General features: G+C 37.2%; 1 protein-coding gene across 10 annotated transcripts in view; it reads right to left on the bottom strand.

Moving 5' to 3' along the window:
* Positions 1-13,528, bottom strand: part of LOC129282753 (acetyl-CoA carboxylase-like) — a 77,601-nt gene that overhangs the window by 4,927 nt on the left and 59,146 nt on the right. For all 10 annotated transcript variants that reach the window (XM_064113686.1, XM_064113688.1, XM_064113690.1 and 7 more), the window contains 15 exons: positions 12,647-12,721; positions 11,657-11,788; positions 10,298-10,435; positions 8,031-8,151; positions 7,782-7,879; positions 6,931-7,185; positions 6,078-6,198; positions 5,371-5,467; positions 4,785-4,881; positions 4,171-4,306; positions 2,961-3,138; positions 2,200-2,345; positions 1,738-1,859; positions 1,226-1,396; positions 491-630 (listed from right to left, as the gene is read on the bottom strand). In XM_064113686.1, the coding sequence (XP_063969756.1) occupies positions 491-630; positions 1,226-1,396; positions 1,738-1,859; positions 2,200-2,345; positions 2,961-3,138; positions 4,171-4,306; positions 4,785-4,881; positions 5,371-5,467; positions 6,078-6,198; positions 6,931-7,185; positions 7,782-7,879; positions 8,031-8,151; positions 10,298-10,435; positions 11,657-11,788; positions 12,647-12,721 (2,027 nt within the window). The remainder of the gene's footprint in view (positions 1-490; positions 631-1,225; positions 1,397-1,737; positions 1,860-2,199; positions 2,346-2,960; positions 3,139-4,170; positions 4,307-4,784; positions 4,882-5,370; positions 5,468-6,077; positions 6,199-6,930; positions 7,186-7,781; positions 7,880-8,030; positions 8,152-10,297; positions 10,436-11,656; positions 11,789-12,646; positions 12,722-13,528) is intronic.

Genomic DNA, 13,528 nt, shown 5'->3' with positions numbered 1-13,528 from the left:
TCATAATAAAATGCGTGGCGCACTCGCTCATTGCGGCGCTCAAGCTGCATGCAAGCTAAAATGCGCACTGCTCTTGCAGATGAACAAAAAAACATTTAAACATGTGTATATCTCACCCTGGTTTTAACAAAATTACTGAAAAAAAAAACAAGTTACCTAAAATTACATTGATCTAATAACCATATTTGTGTAGGTTTCATGAAATAGAGACATATATAGAGATGATTTTTCTCAATAAATTACGATTTTGTAAAAAAAACGTACTGCCGTATTTTGGTTGTACAAACGTACTAAATACGCAAAAAACGTACTGGTTGGCAGGTCTGTAGATCCATTTATCTATTCATCCATCAATTTCCATCCACTTATTCATCCACCCACCCATCCATCCATCCATCCATCCACCCATCCACTCACCCACCCATCCATCCATCAATCCATCCACCTATTCACCCATCCCTCCATCCATTCCTAGTACAGTCTCCCTTACTGTCTCATCTGTTGCATGATGCTATCCCTCTTCACTGATTTGATATTCTCCACCAAGAATGAAGAATTGGTCTCCTTTTCTTTCTTCTCTTGTTCTGCTAACCAGCTCGTCACCGCCTTGTTATCCTCCCAAAGATAGGACTAAATTTGACGAGAAAAAGATCAATATAAAGTTTAAGACAAGCTTAGTCTGTAGAAACAAACCTCTCAAAAATCAAATAACCGTTGAGATTTAAAAAAAAAAAGGTCCGCAGAGTTAACCAACATTTTCTTGCTTTCAAATTAAATAAGGCAATCAATCTCTAAAAATCTTACATTTACTCATGTTTACTGTGCCCAGATCTTCCACTAACCATCTCCTTTAAGCATAGACAGGGTCCTCAATAGAGATACTCTTAATCAATCACCCGCCCCTCTCTCTCTATTAACTGATAATTGCCTTTGGCATATATCTTTTCCATCAAATATTGTGATTCATGAATTGCATTTTCTAGCTTGCTGTATATCTTTCCTTATTTTGTTTATATTTTTCATATATTTTAATATTTCCTTTTTAATGCATATTTAGTTAAATCAGGTTTTTAAATTTTTATGTTTGTGAGGATCATTTCCAACAAGCCATCTGTGTGCTTTTTATGATCTTCCTCTAACAAATATTTGTATTACCTTGTTATAAGATGTTTTTATCTTAAATTAAAAATAAATAAATGAAAAAATGAAAAGAAAATCTACTCACGTTGACTGTACCCTGGTCTTCCACGAACCATCTTCTGAGCATGGACTGGATCTCTCCGTGGGAGAGCTTAGGGTTACCCATAGAGATCCTCTTGGTGACGGCATGCTCCAGGATGAGACGGCGCAACCTCCAGTAGAAGAACGTCCGCGATGTCTTCCACTTCAGGATTTCCTGCAGAAAGAGGATATTAAAATATACATTCATTAGCTGGTTAAGAAGCTGTGGTGTACACCTGTTATGTAAGTTACACAGGGGAAGTTTTTTTTTGCAAAGGTATAATGTTGGAGTCTATTGTCATGCATTTCAGATTTTTACACTTAAAAGGCAATGAGACGTATATAATCATATCTGTGGGATATATGTCTTCTGTGAAAACTTATCTGCAATGTGCTGCACTCGACCCAGGTGTAGAAAATGGGTTCCTCGCAGGAATATTCATTGTTTCATTGAAATGCTTGTGTGCCTGGATTGAGAACAGCTACAGCCAGGGTAAAAACAACAATAAGACTTACTGAGATGACACCTTTCTCCTGCATGCGACCTGCCCTGTCGTGAAGGTCAGCGAAGGTCACAGCGACAGTATGATAGATGGGTAATAAGGCATCCTCTCTTTCTGTCAGCTGTTTGGTTAGTGCTGCAGGGAGTAAATGGAATGAATGAAATTTGATTTCAATCGTATACTTTTCCGAGTATCACCATCATCATCATCATCTTGTCATTGTCGTCATCATCATCAACATCATCAGCATTGTTATCGTCATAATCATCATCATCATCACCATCATCATCACCATTGTCATTATCCTCCTCCTCATCATCATCATCATTGTCCTCATCTTTATCACCATCATCATCTTCATCATCATCTTCTTCATCATCATCATCGTCCTCATCTTCATAACCATCATCATCATCATTGCCATCATCATAAGAAACATCATCATCATTATCATCAAAATCATCACCACCCATACCTGTCTTTTCATCTTTACTGATCGTTGGTCTGGCCAGTTTCTCCATGAGAGCAGAACAAACGGGATCGATGCGTCTCATCACTTTCACCTGGTCCTTCTTACGGAATTTGATCTCGACCGTACCCTCTGGTTCCAGAACACCTCCTCTGAAATATTGAAAATGGGATAATTATTCATTTATTTCTATTTTAATTATATCTATATTACCACTTGTGAGAGGGACACCCTATCTGTAGCTCTTTATTACAGAGAAAAGTTAAAACATACATAACGAGACAATTCCATTATTATTATCATTATTTGTTTGGCGTCACCTGTGCCAGGGACGTGAGAGGCGAACCGAATCACTGTGACCCGCAGGTCTCTCCTCCCGATATAACTGATTGGAGTGCAGGTGGATCACTGCACCAGGGTTTCCCCCTACATGTATCAAGGGTATCAGTAAAAATCATAAGAAATAATTTGGCTATCCTTTCCAAGACACTATAAATGCAAGAAAATATAACTGAAATTATAATAATTAAATTGGCTTTCCATAGCACTTTCTGAAATGAGCACAGAATTAGCCAATGGTTTACATGAACATGCAAGTACATGTATAACCAAGAACCTGTAACGTAAAACAAAGTGATTGGTCTTGGGGATAATTTTTTGATTGACCACACGCAATAATCAATGGAATCAATTGTATAAATCAGACACATGATCCATCGCTAAGCTTTATGATACGTGACCCAATGTTGAGTTATCCTTTGACTTACCTGCTGTCTTCATCAGCATACATCTCCATGTATTTAGGATTGATAGAGGGATCGATAACCACCCAGGATCCTCCTCTCAGCTCAGCGAAGGGCGGGATGTAGACCATGACTGGTTGTTTGTACTCGCACAGGCCATCGACGATGTAGGACCCGTACTTCAGCACCTGCTCGTACATGTCTGGAAAACGGAAATGGAGGGAGTGCTTGTTACAGGGCAGTAGTATGTAGGACAGTAATTATACTGACAAAATACTTTCACTCTGGAAAGAAGCAATGCACTTTGTGTCAGTGCATATAAGGCTGGCTGGTCCACTCCTTCCTTCATCATGCTATCTCTCTTTCCCTCCAACCATCCACCCATCCAACCACCATTCCATCCATCCATCCGTCCATCTATCCATCCATCCACCCATCTATCCATCCATCTACCCATCCAACCATTAATACAATGTACATCCACCCATCCACTTCCCTCCCTCCATACTTGTCTACCTGTACATGTATATCCCTCTCTCAATCCATCTCTTCCTCTTTCCATCCATCCATCCACCCCTTCCTTTCCTCCGACCACTCCCTCCCTGCATCCATGTCTATATCCTTCCCTGCCTCTCTGCATTAATCCCTTCCTTCCTCCATTTCTCTATCAATCCATTCATCCCTCCATCCATACCTCTAATTTCTCTGCCCCCGTCCCTCCCTCCCACCATTCATAAATTTCTCTTGCCAGTCATCTCTCCCTCCCTCCCTCCTTCCTTCAATCCATCCCTCTTCCCTCCCTCCATCTCTCTATCCATCCATCAATCCATTCTTTCATCCATCCATCCCTCTTCCCTCCCTCCATCTCTCTATCCATCCATCAATCCAACCATCAATCCTTCCATCCATACCTCCATCTATCCATCCCTCTTCCCACCTCCATCTGTCTATCCATTCATCCATCCATTGTCTCCCTCCCTCTCTCCTTCCTTTAATCCACCCCTTCCCTCCATTCTTCATTTTATGGACCCCATGGAAGAACAGAGTAATTTATGTCAATAACTCTGAAATGGGCAATCCTTTCGATAATTTTATTTATTTTATCTCAACATATTTGCAATTCATTTTGTTTATTTCTATTAATGCCATTTATGTTATTTATTTATGTTATGTATATTTATGTATTGTTTTTTTTTTATAATCGGAAAATAAACAAACAAACAAACAAACAAACCTTTCATTCCTCCAGAGAAACCTCTCCAGTTGGCAAAGACAATGAGTGGTAACCCTTCTCTGTTGAAATCCTTGATGGCCTGTGCAGTCTTGAAGGCCGAGTCTGGGTACCACACCATTCCAGCTTGAGAAATTGTCTGTTTTGAAAGTTAAAAAGGATAACATTTTCTGAATGCAAGAAATATTCAAATAGAAAATTTATTTGTCTAACGAGATAAATTTTTCTTAAATAATTACTTTGCAAATACTCATGTCATAAGTATAAAAACAGAATGTACAATCATATGCTAAGAAAGAAACTGTTGAGAAAAATTGAGATTTACTAGCAATTCATTTACCTGGTGGGTGTATCACTAAGCTGTTTGTAATTTATAAGCGACTTTACGATCGACTGATGATTATTTCTTGTGGTAAATGATACACACCAAATCTACATTAATGTGCATTTAACGCATAAGAAAGGATCACCAGTCATTCGTAAAGATGCTTGTAACTAACAGCTTTATGAAACACCCATCCGGTTACAGAGAGAGTGAAAGAGAAAGAGAGAGAGGATAAAGAGAGGGGGAGGATAACATAGAGACTACATGCACAAATAAAATGTAAAAATTTTACCTTTGCTTCTGAGGTTGGATTGCCTGGGTCAGCAGGGATCTCAATGTTCACTGACCTCGTCTCCACAGCGACGACACCAACAGGTATACCTCCCAATCTTTTCAAATAAAGGAAGGAGTATACACAGGATGAATAATGTTTGATGGAAAACTAGAAACATAATAAGTACTGCCATTACATGTATATTGGATTTAAAATCGGTGTCGTCCAAGAACTTCTTTTAATTCTAATCTGGGACAATTTCAAAGTCATAATTTGACAAACAAATATATCATGCAGAGCATTAAATTGAAAAAATATACATAAACCTGTCCACATTGTGCCCAAATTTCTTTCACAAAAGAATAAATACAAACAGGAAAATGAAAATCATTATAACCCTTAAAATCCCTTAAAAGCATTTCAATGCAAAATAGAAAATTGCTACACTCCTACACACCAATGAATAGAAAAGGGCAATAAAAACTGCTGCAATTTGAACAATAAATAATCTAAGCGAATAAGGTTCTCATGAATGAAATGTCCCCAATTCTGAGTCAAACTACAAGTACTTGAGGTAAAAAAAAAAACATGATGTATGACTCACTTGGCTCTCCCTGCAACGACAGTCTGAGCCCATGGTTCCATGATCTCCATGAAGCTACCCTTGTCAAAGAATCCAGACTGCCACTCGCTGACCTTATCTGAAACAAGATACATATATCGATTTAGAGGACTTTAGAATTGATGATTGTATTTTGGGTGAAAATGTATCCTAGTTAATCATCATCAGCTTCTTCACAATCATAATCATCATGTTCAGGGTTATTACAGTATCATCGCTTTTATCATAACCATCATCACTATCATCAAAGTTATTCATGTAACCATCAGCATCAGCATCCTTCTGCACCTAACCCTTATCATTAAATTCCTTCTAACCTACATCATCAATATTATTTGCATCAGCATCATCATCATCACCACCATCATCAGTAAAATCACCATCACAATCATCATCATCGTCAATATCAACACCATCACCATCACCATCATGATCACCACTATCATCACCATCATCATCATCACCGTCCATCATCATCATCTTCACCATTATCATCATCATCTTCACCATCATCATCATCATCACCATCATCATCCTCATCACCATCATCATCTTCATCATCATCATCATCACCACCTTAATCATCATCACCACCATAACCATCATCATCATCACCACCACCATCATCATCACCCACCACCATCATCATCATCACCTTCATCATCATCGTCGTCACCGCAATCCCTTACCTGGGTTGGGTCGACCAGCAAGCATGTGTCTTGGATCGTATGGTGCCTTTGAAGGGATAAAATCAATCTCCCTTTCTATTGGGTCTGCGCTGGGAATGATGGGAACGAGGCTATCCTTTGCCTAAAAAAAAAGGAACATAAAACAAATTTGTACATAGAATGCTTCAATTGGAAAATAAAAGAGCTAGGAGGAAGGCGAGGACAGCATCTTTATCAGCATCTGTCTCAGCGCCACCCTCCTTTATCTGTACAAATTGCTCTACAGACTGCCATTCTAGAAAAAATATCGCCTAGCGCTACATCATTATCTCTTAAAAAGACTAGATGCTTACTATAACTATGACATTCAGAATAATTATTTGCTAAATTCTTTATTCATAATAGTAATATACTACGCTAATAATAATTGTATGCTAGATCATGTAGACAATGCATTTATAATAATTATATATATGACAATTATATACAAAATATCTATATACAAATGTACATACATGTAAATGTTTGTAAATCCCATTAAAGTAAAAGTTAAGCTTAAGTGATTGTGATTTTAAAATGTAAGCATAACAAATTTCGACACTGTGGAAAACAATATGAACTGAATTAAATTAAATTAAATGGAATTGAAATGAATTGAATAGAACTGAAATAAAATATATTGAATTATATAGAACCGAAGTGAAATGAATTGAAGAGAAATGAAATAAAGTGAATTGAATTATATTGAATCAAATGGAACTGCATCAAACTGAATGGGACTAAAATGAACTTAATGAGTTGAAATATATTGAATTGAATGGAATTGAAAAAATTGAACTGAATTGAATAGAAATAGTTAAGAGAATCGCCTCACCTTTGGCATGTACGAGAGCCACTTGAGTAGCGTCCCCACGCCGTCAAAGTCATCTCTTGAGACGGCATGGGTGACACCGTTGTTGTGCATGATCTGTATGCCGCCAAGCTGGCTGTTAGACGTGTAGACCTCTTGTCCGAGGACTTTGTTCAGCGCGGCCGCTCCCGTCAAGATAATGTGCGAGTTTTCGTTCTGGACAATGCGCTGACCGAGGCGGACAACGTACGATCCGATTCCAATGGCGCGGCAGGTGACCTGAAAGTATACCCATTTTCGAGTTATTCATTTTAATATTTAGGGGTAAAAAAGATGATTGTGTGAATTTGTTAAGGATTTTTTGGGTAAAAAATATTTCCTGGAGATTTTCCTATAAGTGCTAGCAATTTTTTCATGCTAGCCACTACTTAAATTTTTTGTTTTTTGTTTGATGAAGCACATAACTTTTTTTACAGTACTCTTCACATTTATTATGTATAATGCACATCTCATACCTTTCTGATAAAACAGAAGACATTCCACATACAGAATTGCAAATACCCTGACATTCCAGCAATAAATCATACATGTATATGTTTTTTTTTTATACCTCCGTTAAACACCATGGGTGAATATGGGAAAATGCAAGCTATTAAATTGATACAGAGACTCCTTTGATCATACAGCATCTTTAACGTCAGATTTAAAACTTTAGCCAATATTTTTTATTTCATAATTTTTGTCATAAACATCCAACAAATTCCTTTCATGAAACGCTCCCCTGATCATGGGAAAAAATGAAAAACAAAGCTAAATCTGACCACTGGTTATTTGACCTTTGACCCCCCAACTAAATGATTCTCCCTTGCACGTACCATGTTGAGTGTGATGATCTGCTCATAAGCTCTTGATGTCCCTCCTGCGATCATACCGCTTCCTCTCAGGTTTTCTACACCCAATCCTTCATCCTTGCCTAGTGTAAAAAAAAACATAAAAAAGAAACTCAAGAATTAGGTTTTTTATACATACTGGTGGGTGTGTCATTCTAGAATAATAAAAAAAAATGCCTAGACTATATGAGAAACAGAACAACTGCTTGAGAACGAAGTGAATATAAAGCTCACCTATGATGTCTGTTATCTTGTAGCGAGATTCTCCATCTTCTTCGATGTGATCGGCACGGATAGAGTTCAAAGGAGTCAGCTTCTTGAAGTCACTCGGTGTGAGATAGAGGTATTTGAATCCCTACGAATGATACAAATCAGATATTGAGCTGAATGAATAAGCCAGTCAAATATTAATTTAAAAAAAAACAATCAATGCATTCATTTTTCAAATGATAAAATGAACCAAAGCAATGAAAAGTTTAAATATTCAGACATACAATGTATGTATGTATGTTACGGTGTAAGACAATGGTAGTACTTTTGGCAGAAGTTGCAGAGGACCAAGGCATAAAGAATACAATTACTGCAAACATACACTGCTCTGAATAAACAAAAATGAAATAATTAACAGATATTGACTGCTTTGAAAGGCAATAGCAAAGAATAACTAAACATACTTTGATTTAAAAAAAAAATCATGCTCTAGTCGGAAATGCTTGAGCACTGTATAAAGACTGTTTCTGTTAACTCCTGTAGGAACTCAATGGCAAAAAGAAGCTGCTGAAAACTGCTTATCTAATAAAAGAGAGCCAATGGAGTAAATTATAAAGTCAAAAAGGGGCCTAAGCTTTCGATCCTAGCAGAATCTTCGTCGGAGGCAAAATGACAAACATATAAAGTGGAACAACCATAATATAGACCACAAACAAGCTACAGCAACACTAGAAACAAGGAGACAAAAGGGGCATTAGTGAGTAGAGAAGACCAATCAGGTTAGTGAAGGGGATGAAAGAAAAGGAGTAGGCAGACACAAAGGGAAGTTAGTGTAAGTAAGGCCAAGAGGGATTAAGATAATGAGGCAGGCAACATCAAACAGGATCTGGAACAAAACAGTGATAGAGGGATGAATAACTAGAGAATTAGTGAGAGGTGGGTCAAACAGGTTACAAAGAAAGGCTTAATAAACTGGTGCATAAGAGTGGGGGGGAAAAAAGAAGAAAAAGAATGGGGAACAACTGATAATGTGCAAAAGACATATAAGTATATATGATAAAGCATTAAACAAACTAAGAGAAGAAGGTAAGTGTAAATATGTATCTATAAGTGATATGTATATAAATATATCCAAAAAAGAAATGTATATGAAAAAATATATAAATATATACACATATGGTGTAACTGATATGGTAATCCGCTAGGTGTGACGGGAAAAAACATAAGACTATATAGTAGGAAAGAAAAAAAATCTGTATATGTGAAAAAGAGGAAGCAAATTGCCTAAAAAGGTAAAAGCAAATATAGAAGAGAGGGGGTGTATTATGAAGAAACCATAGTATACATGTAAATAAGCAAATGTGGTAAATCTAAAAGAGGTGAGTGGAGAAAAAACAAATATATATATATATATATAATAATTATTATATCGCCTGAATAAGGAAGGAAAAATTGGAGCTGAGCTTGTATGAGATATGGGAGGAAAGTAGAGTAAGAAACTATAATGTAACTATTCAAAAGAGCTGAGGGGAAAAATTATATGTATATATAAATTGAAAGTGGATAGGAAAGAAAAATCAGTCGTTCCCCTCTTGGATGTTCAGGCCATGAGGTTGGGTGGTGCGAAGTCGTCTCATCCAGAGCTTCTCCCTGCTAGTACGGACTGAGTCAGGACGGGTACCTAAAGATTCGATGCCCTGTAGCATCATGTCAGTGATGGAGTGGTTGGGGAGGTTAAAATGGCGGCCAACTGGAGTGTCCAGCTTTGCTGTGTTGACGGTGGATCTGTGCCCGTAGAATCGTTTCTTGAGTGTGGTCTTGGTTTCCCCTATGTATTGTACCCTACAAACTTGGTTTCCCCTATGTATTGTACCCTGTAGGAACTCGGCAGGACAGCTTTTTGCTGGTAGGACAGCTTTTTGCTGGTAAACGCCAAGCTGGTATGTAACCAATTACCTACATGTAGGAAACATTTTACGTCTAGGTTAATCAGTCAAAGCGGCTGACATTATAGATGACAGAAATTACTCTCGGGTCTTTTATCAAAGTGGAGACAAAGGCAGAGTGGGGATTCGAACTATATGTAACAACCTTGCGATTATGAGTCCTACATGTATGCTCTAACCACTGGACCACGCGACAAGACTTTCCAGGCTTGTAAAGCCAGAGTAATGATATCAAAAGTTGTTTGGAAGCCTGTAGAGAAGTGAAATGACAATGAAATGCGCTATACATAATCATACAGATTATCATTATTACAAGATTTTATAACTGGAATAGGCGTACAGTACCTTCTCTGGTTCTTTTGCATCTTCCCAGGCGACCTTGAAGAGGTATTTGACCTCATCAGCCAGTCCGATCCTGGCCCCGCTGTTGGCCGAGATGTAGATGCGGGGAATCCCCTTCTCAACTGCATGGTCTGAAGCTTTCTGCGTTGGAAAATTAATACAAGAAACCAGCATAAGCGATAACCTTGGACATGCCGCTAAACCCAATGGCCCGTATTCTGAAGTCGGGTTTAATTTAAACTCTAGATTTAAGTTGTGGTTTAACTATGGAGAGCCAATTGGAGCACAAATACCTTACAGTACGCATTCAATTTATGAACTCATATGACACCTAAAATGTTCATAATTGTCAAGGAATGATACCTGAAGTATTTTTCTTCATTGTGAGAGCAAAAGGAAACGAAATAGTAAAAATAAGAAATATACAATATAATCATAATTTTTTAGTTGTTGGCTTCCTCTAATTTTAGCACAGAGTTAGACCATGATCTGGTAAACCTGACTTCAGAATATGGGCCAATGGGTGGTATCCTGATAATTAAACCTAGGTTTAAACCTGTCTTAAATATAATTTTAAACCACACTTCTAGGGAATGCTGGAATCCATATTTTTTTTTCCATTTTCGTGGTTATCACAATGTATCAATTAATTCATTAAATTTCATATATTTTTTTTCCTATTCTTTCCATTTTACGTATTAATCAATTTTTTGGGGGGACAAGGTTTAACTAAGCCATGGCGATCAGAATACCACCCAATGCAGTAAAATACCCCATAATAAAAATGGCTCGTTAGAAAATCAGACGTTTTCAAATCAACTTGCTCGCCAACCTGAGAGTCAAGCTAAGGATCAACCCAATTTTCCCTGGGCTTTTTCAGACCAAGTACTTACTAGGTGAGGGGGGGGGGGAGGGTAGGGTTGGATCTGGGCTGTGAAATGTTCAATCAATGCAATGTTAAGACACCTGTTAAGGTTCACACTATGCAGGGTTTCTTCTGATGAAATTATTTTGTATTTCGTTACCAAATTATGTGAAACGAGATTCAAGTATTCCTAATTTCATTATAATCTTGATAATATTATTTTGTGATTATTATTTACATGTAAGAGCATGATACTTAACTCTGCCAACATAATGCATACTAACCAAATAGTCAAAACATTTTCTCAGCTTCATATGGAGACAATAAATTATTTTCTATCTATCTATATGCACGCACCTGAAAATGTCTGTCTTCCTCAACAACAAAATTGTCAAAACATTTGCTCAGTTTTGAATAGAGACAATGAATAATTATCTAATTATTTATCTATCTATCTATCTTTCTTTCTTTCTATCTATCTATCTAAATGCACGCACCTGGAAGAGGCTGTCTTCCTCCACGCCAAACGATCCAATCTTGAAGGTGATGTCATTGGCGATGACGACCACGTCACGACCCTTAGGATACTCAGGGGTGAGGAATGTAAACTGCCATGCAACCATACCAATCTGAAAAGAAATAGATAAAGCACAATTTCAAGAACATGTACATTCAGTTGTTGCTTGACCTAATCTTTCACACCTCTAAACTTTGCCCTCATTTAATTACAAATAATTTTTTATTTCAATCATTATAAATATTGACCAAATTATATTGAATATTCACCATTTACCTGAAAATTACAAGATTGATCTCTTAAATGCCAAATAGTTTCATGCTGACTACACAATCCCACGTATATATTAGGTTAAAAAAACAGATAAAAATGAAAAAAAAAAGGAATCAAGACTGCCAAAATGTCTGAGTTACTCTAGGCTTTTGAAATCTCCCTTTAAATTCCAAGGAGGGGGTTGAGGCCAGGTGTTCCATGCCATAAGGCCGCTGAAAAAAACATTGCGCCATACTGTAGACTTTGTAAAAGTGGCACAGTCCAAGGTCAGGGCCAGCCAGGGGTACATTTCATGACAGAACTTGTTGAACGTTTTATCTGACAAGACCGGTTTTATCTGGCAGTTGTCATAGATGTACATGTAGTAACAGTGCTTCTCAGCCAATCACAATTAAGGAAAGTTGTCAGATCTGACAACATGTCGGATGAAAATGTTGATGAAATGCTCCCCAGGACTCAGTTGAAATCTAAGTCAATTCCTAAATGTCGAGAAGAGGGGTACAGGGACCCATTTCATAAAATTGACTATTATGGTAACTTTGCCATCCAATGGTAACTTGCATGGAATCCTTGATTCTGATTGGCTGTTGATCATCATTACCATGGTAGTTACAATGTACCATTGGATGGCAAAGCTACAATGTACCATAATGGTACCTTTTATGCAATGGGGACCCAGGAATATTTTATCACTTACTGTGTTCTCTCCTGGTACTCTGTTCATGTGTTGTAGCTCATTGTTCCTGTCATGGACGAGCTCATGTCCTGTCATCTAAAGATTGGAAGAAAGAAATAACACAGAATAAAAAAACGGTAGACTCTGCCTAAGCTGACCTTCAATAAGTAGAATAATTGCCTAAGTTGACGCAATTTTTCGACCAGAAAATGCAAACATTATAATCTCCGAAGTCAAATTTTGCCTCAGACGATAAGATCATATATTGTCCCAAAAGATGGGAGTTAGGCTGATTCAGCTGTATGCTCAAGGAATGGATTATTTCCATTGAAAGTATAAAAAAACGTTTTTGCCAGAAATGAGAGGGATCGCAGATCCTTCCTGTGTGTATAATCAGCAATATCTAAAAGTTTTAGACCAATAGGAAGTCATCAGTAATTTATTTTAAATTATATATTTTACTATTTCAAATCAAATCAAATCACAAAATTTACATTAAATTGGCAGCTAGTCATTGGAAAAAAAAATAAACGAAAAAAAAGTGACAAGAACCACTATTCTGCAGTACCAATATACAGCATATAAATTCAATCAATAAGATAACTTTCTGAATAGATATCATTTTAAGTGGTTCATCCGAAATAATAAGCTAAAAGTAAAAAAAAAGTACTGGTTGGAGCGTACACATATCATCTCTAGGGACAGTGATTTTCCGTTTCAAAAAATTGCCTTTTCCGTTTCAGAAAATCTCAAATTCCGTTTCAGCATGTCAGAAAACGGAAATTCCGTTTCCCCATAGACTTTGTACACACGGAAAAGTGACAATTCCGTTTACACATTTACATGCACACTCGCACTGGTCAAAATTTGTATCTGCTACTGTACCAACAACACAATAAAATC

Source organism: Lytechinus pictus, chromosome 19 (assembly GCF_037042905.1).
Source record: "Lytechinus pictus isolate F3 Inbred chromosome 19, Lp3.0, whole genome shotgun sequence".
NCBI classification, from domain to species: domain Eukaryota; kingdom Metazoa; phylum Echinodermata; class Echinoidea; order Temnopleuroida; family Toxopneustidae; genus Lytechinus; species Lytechinus pictus.
The sequence above is the reverse complement of the archived record's forward strand: the minus strand, read 5'-3'. Positions and strand labels throughout refer to the sequence as shown.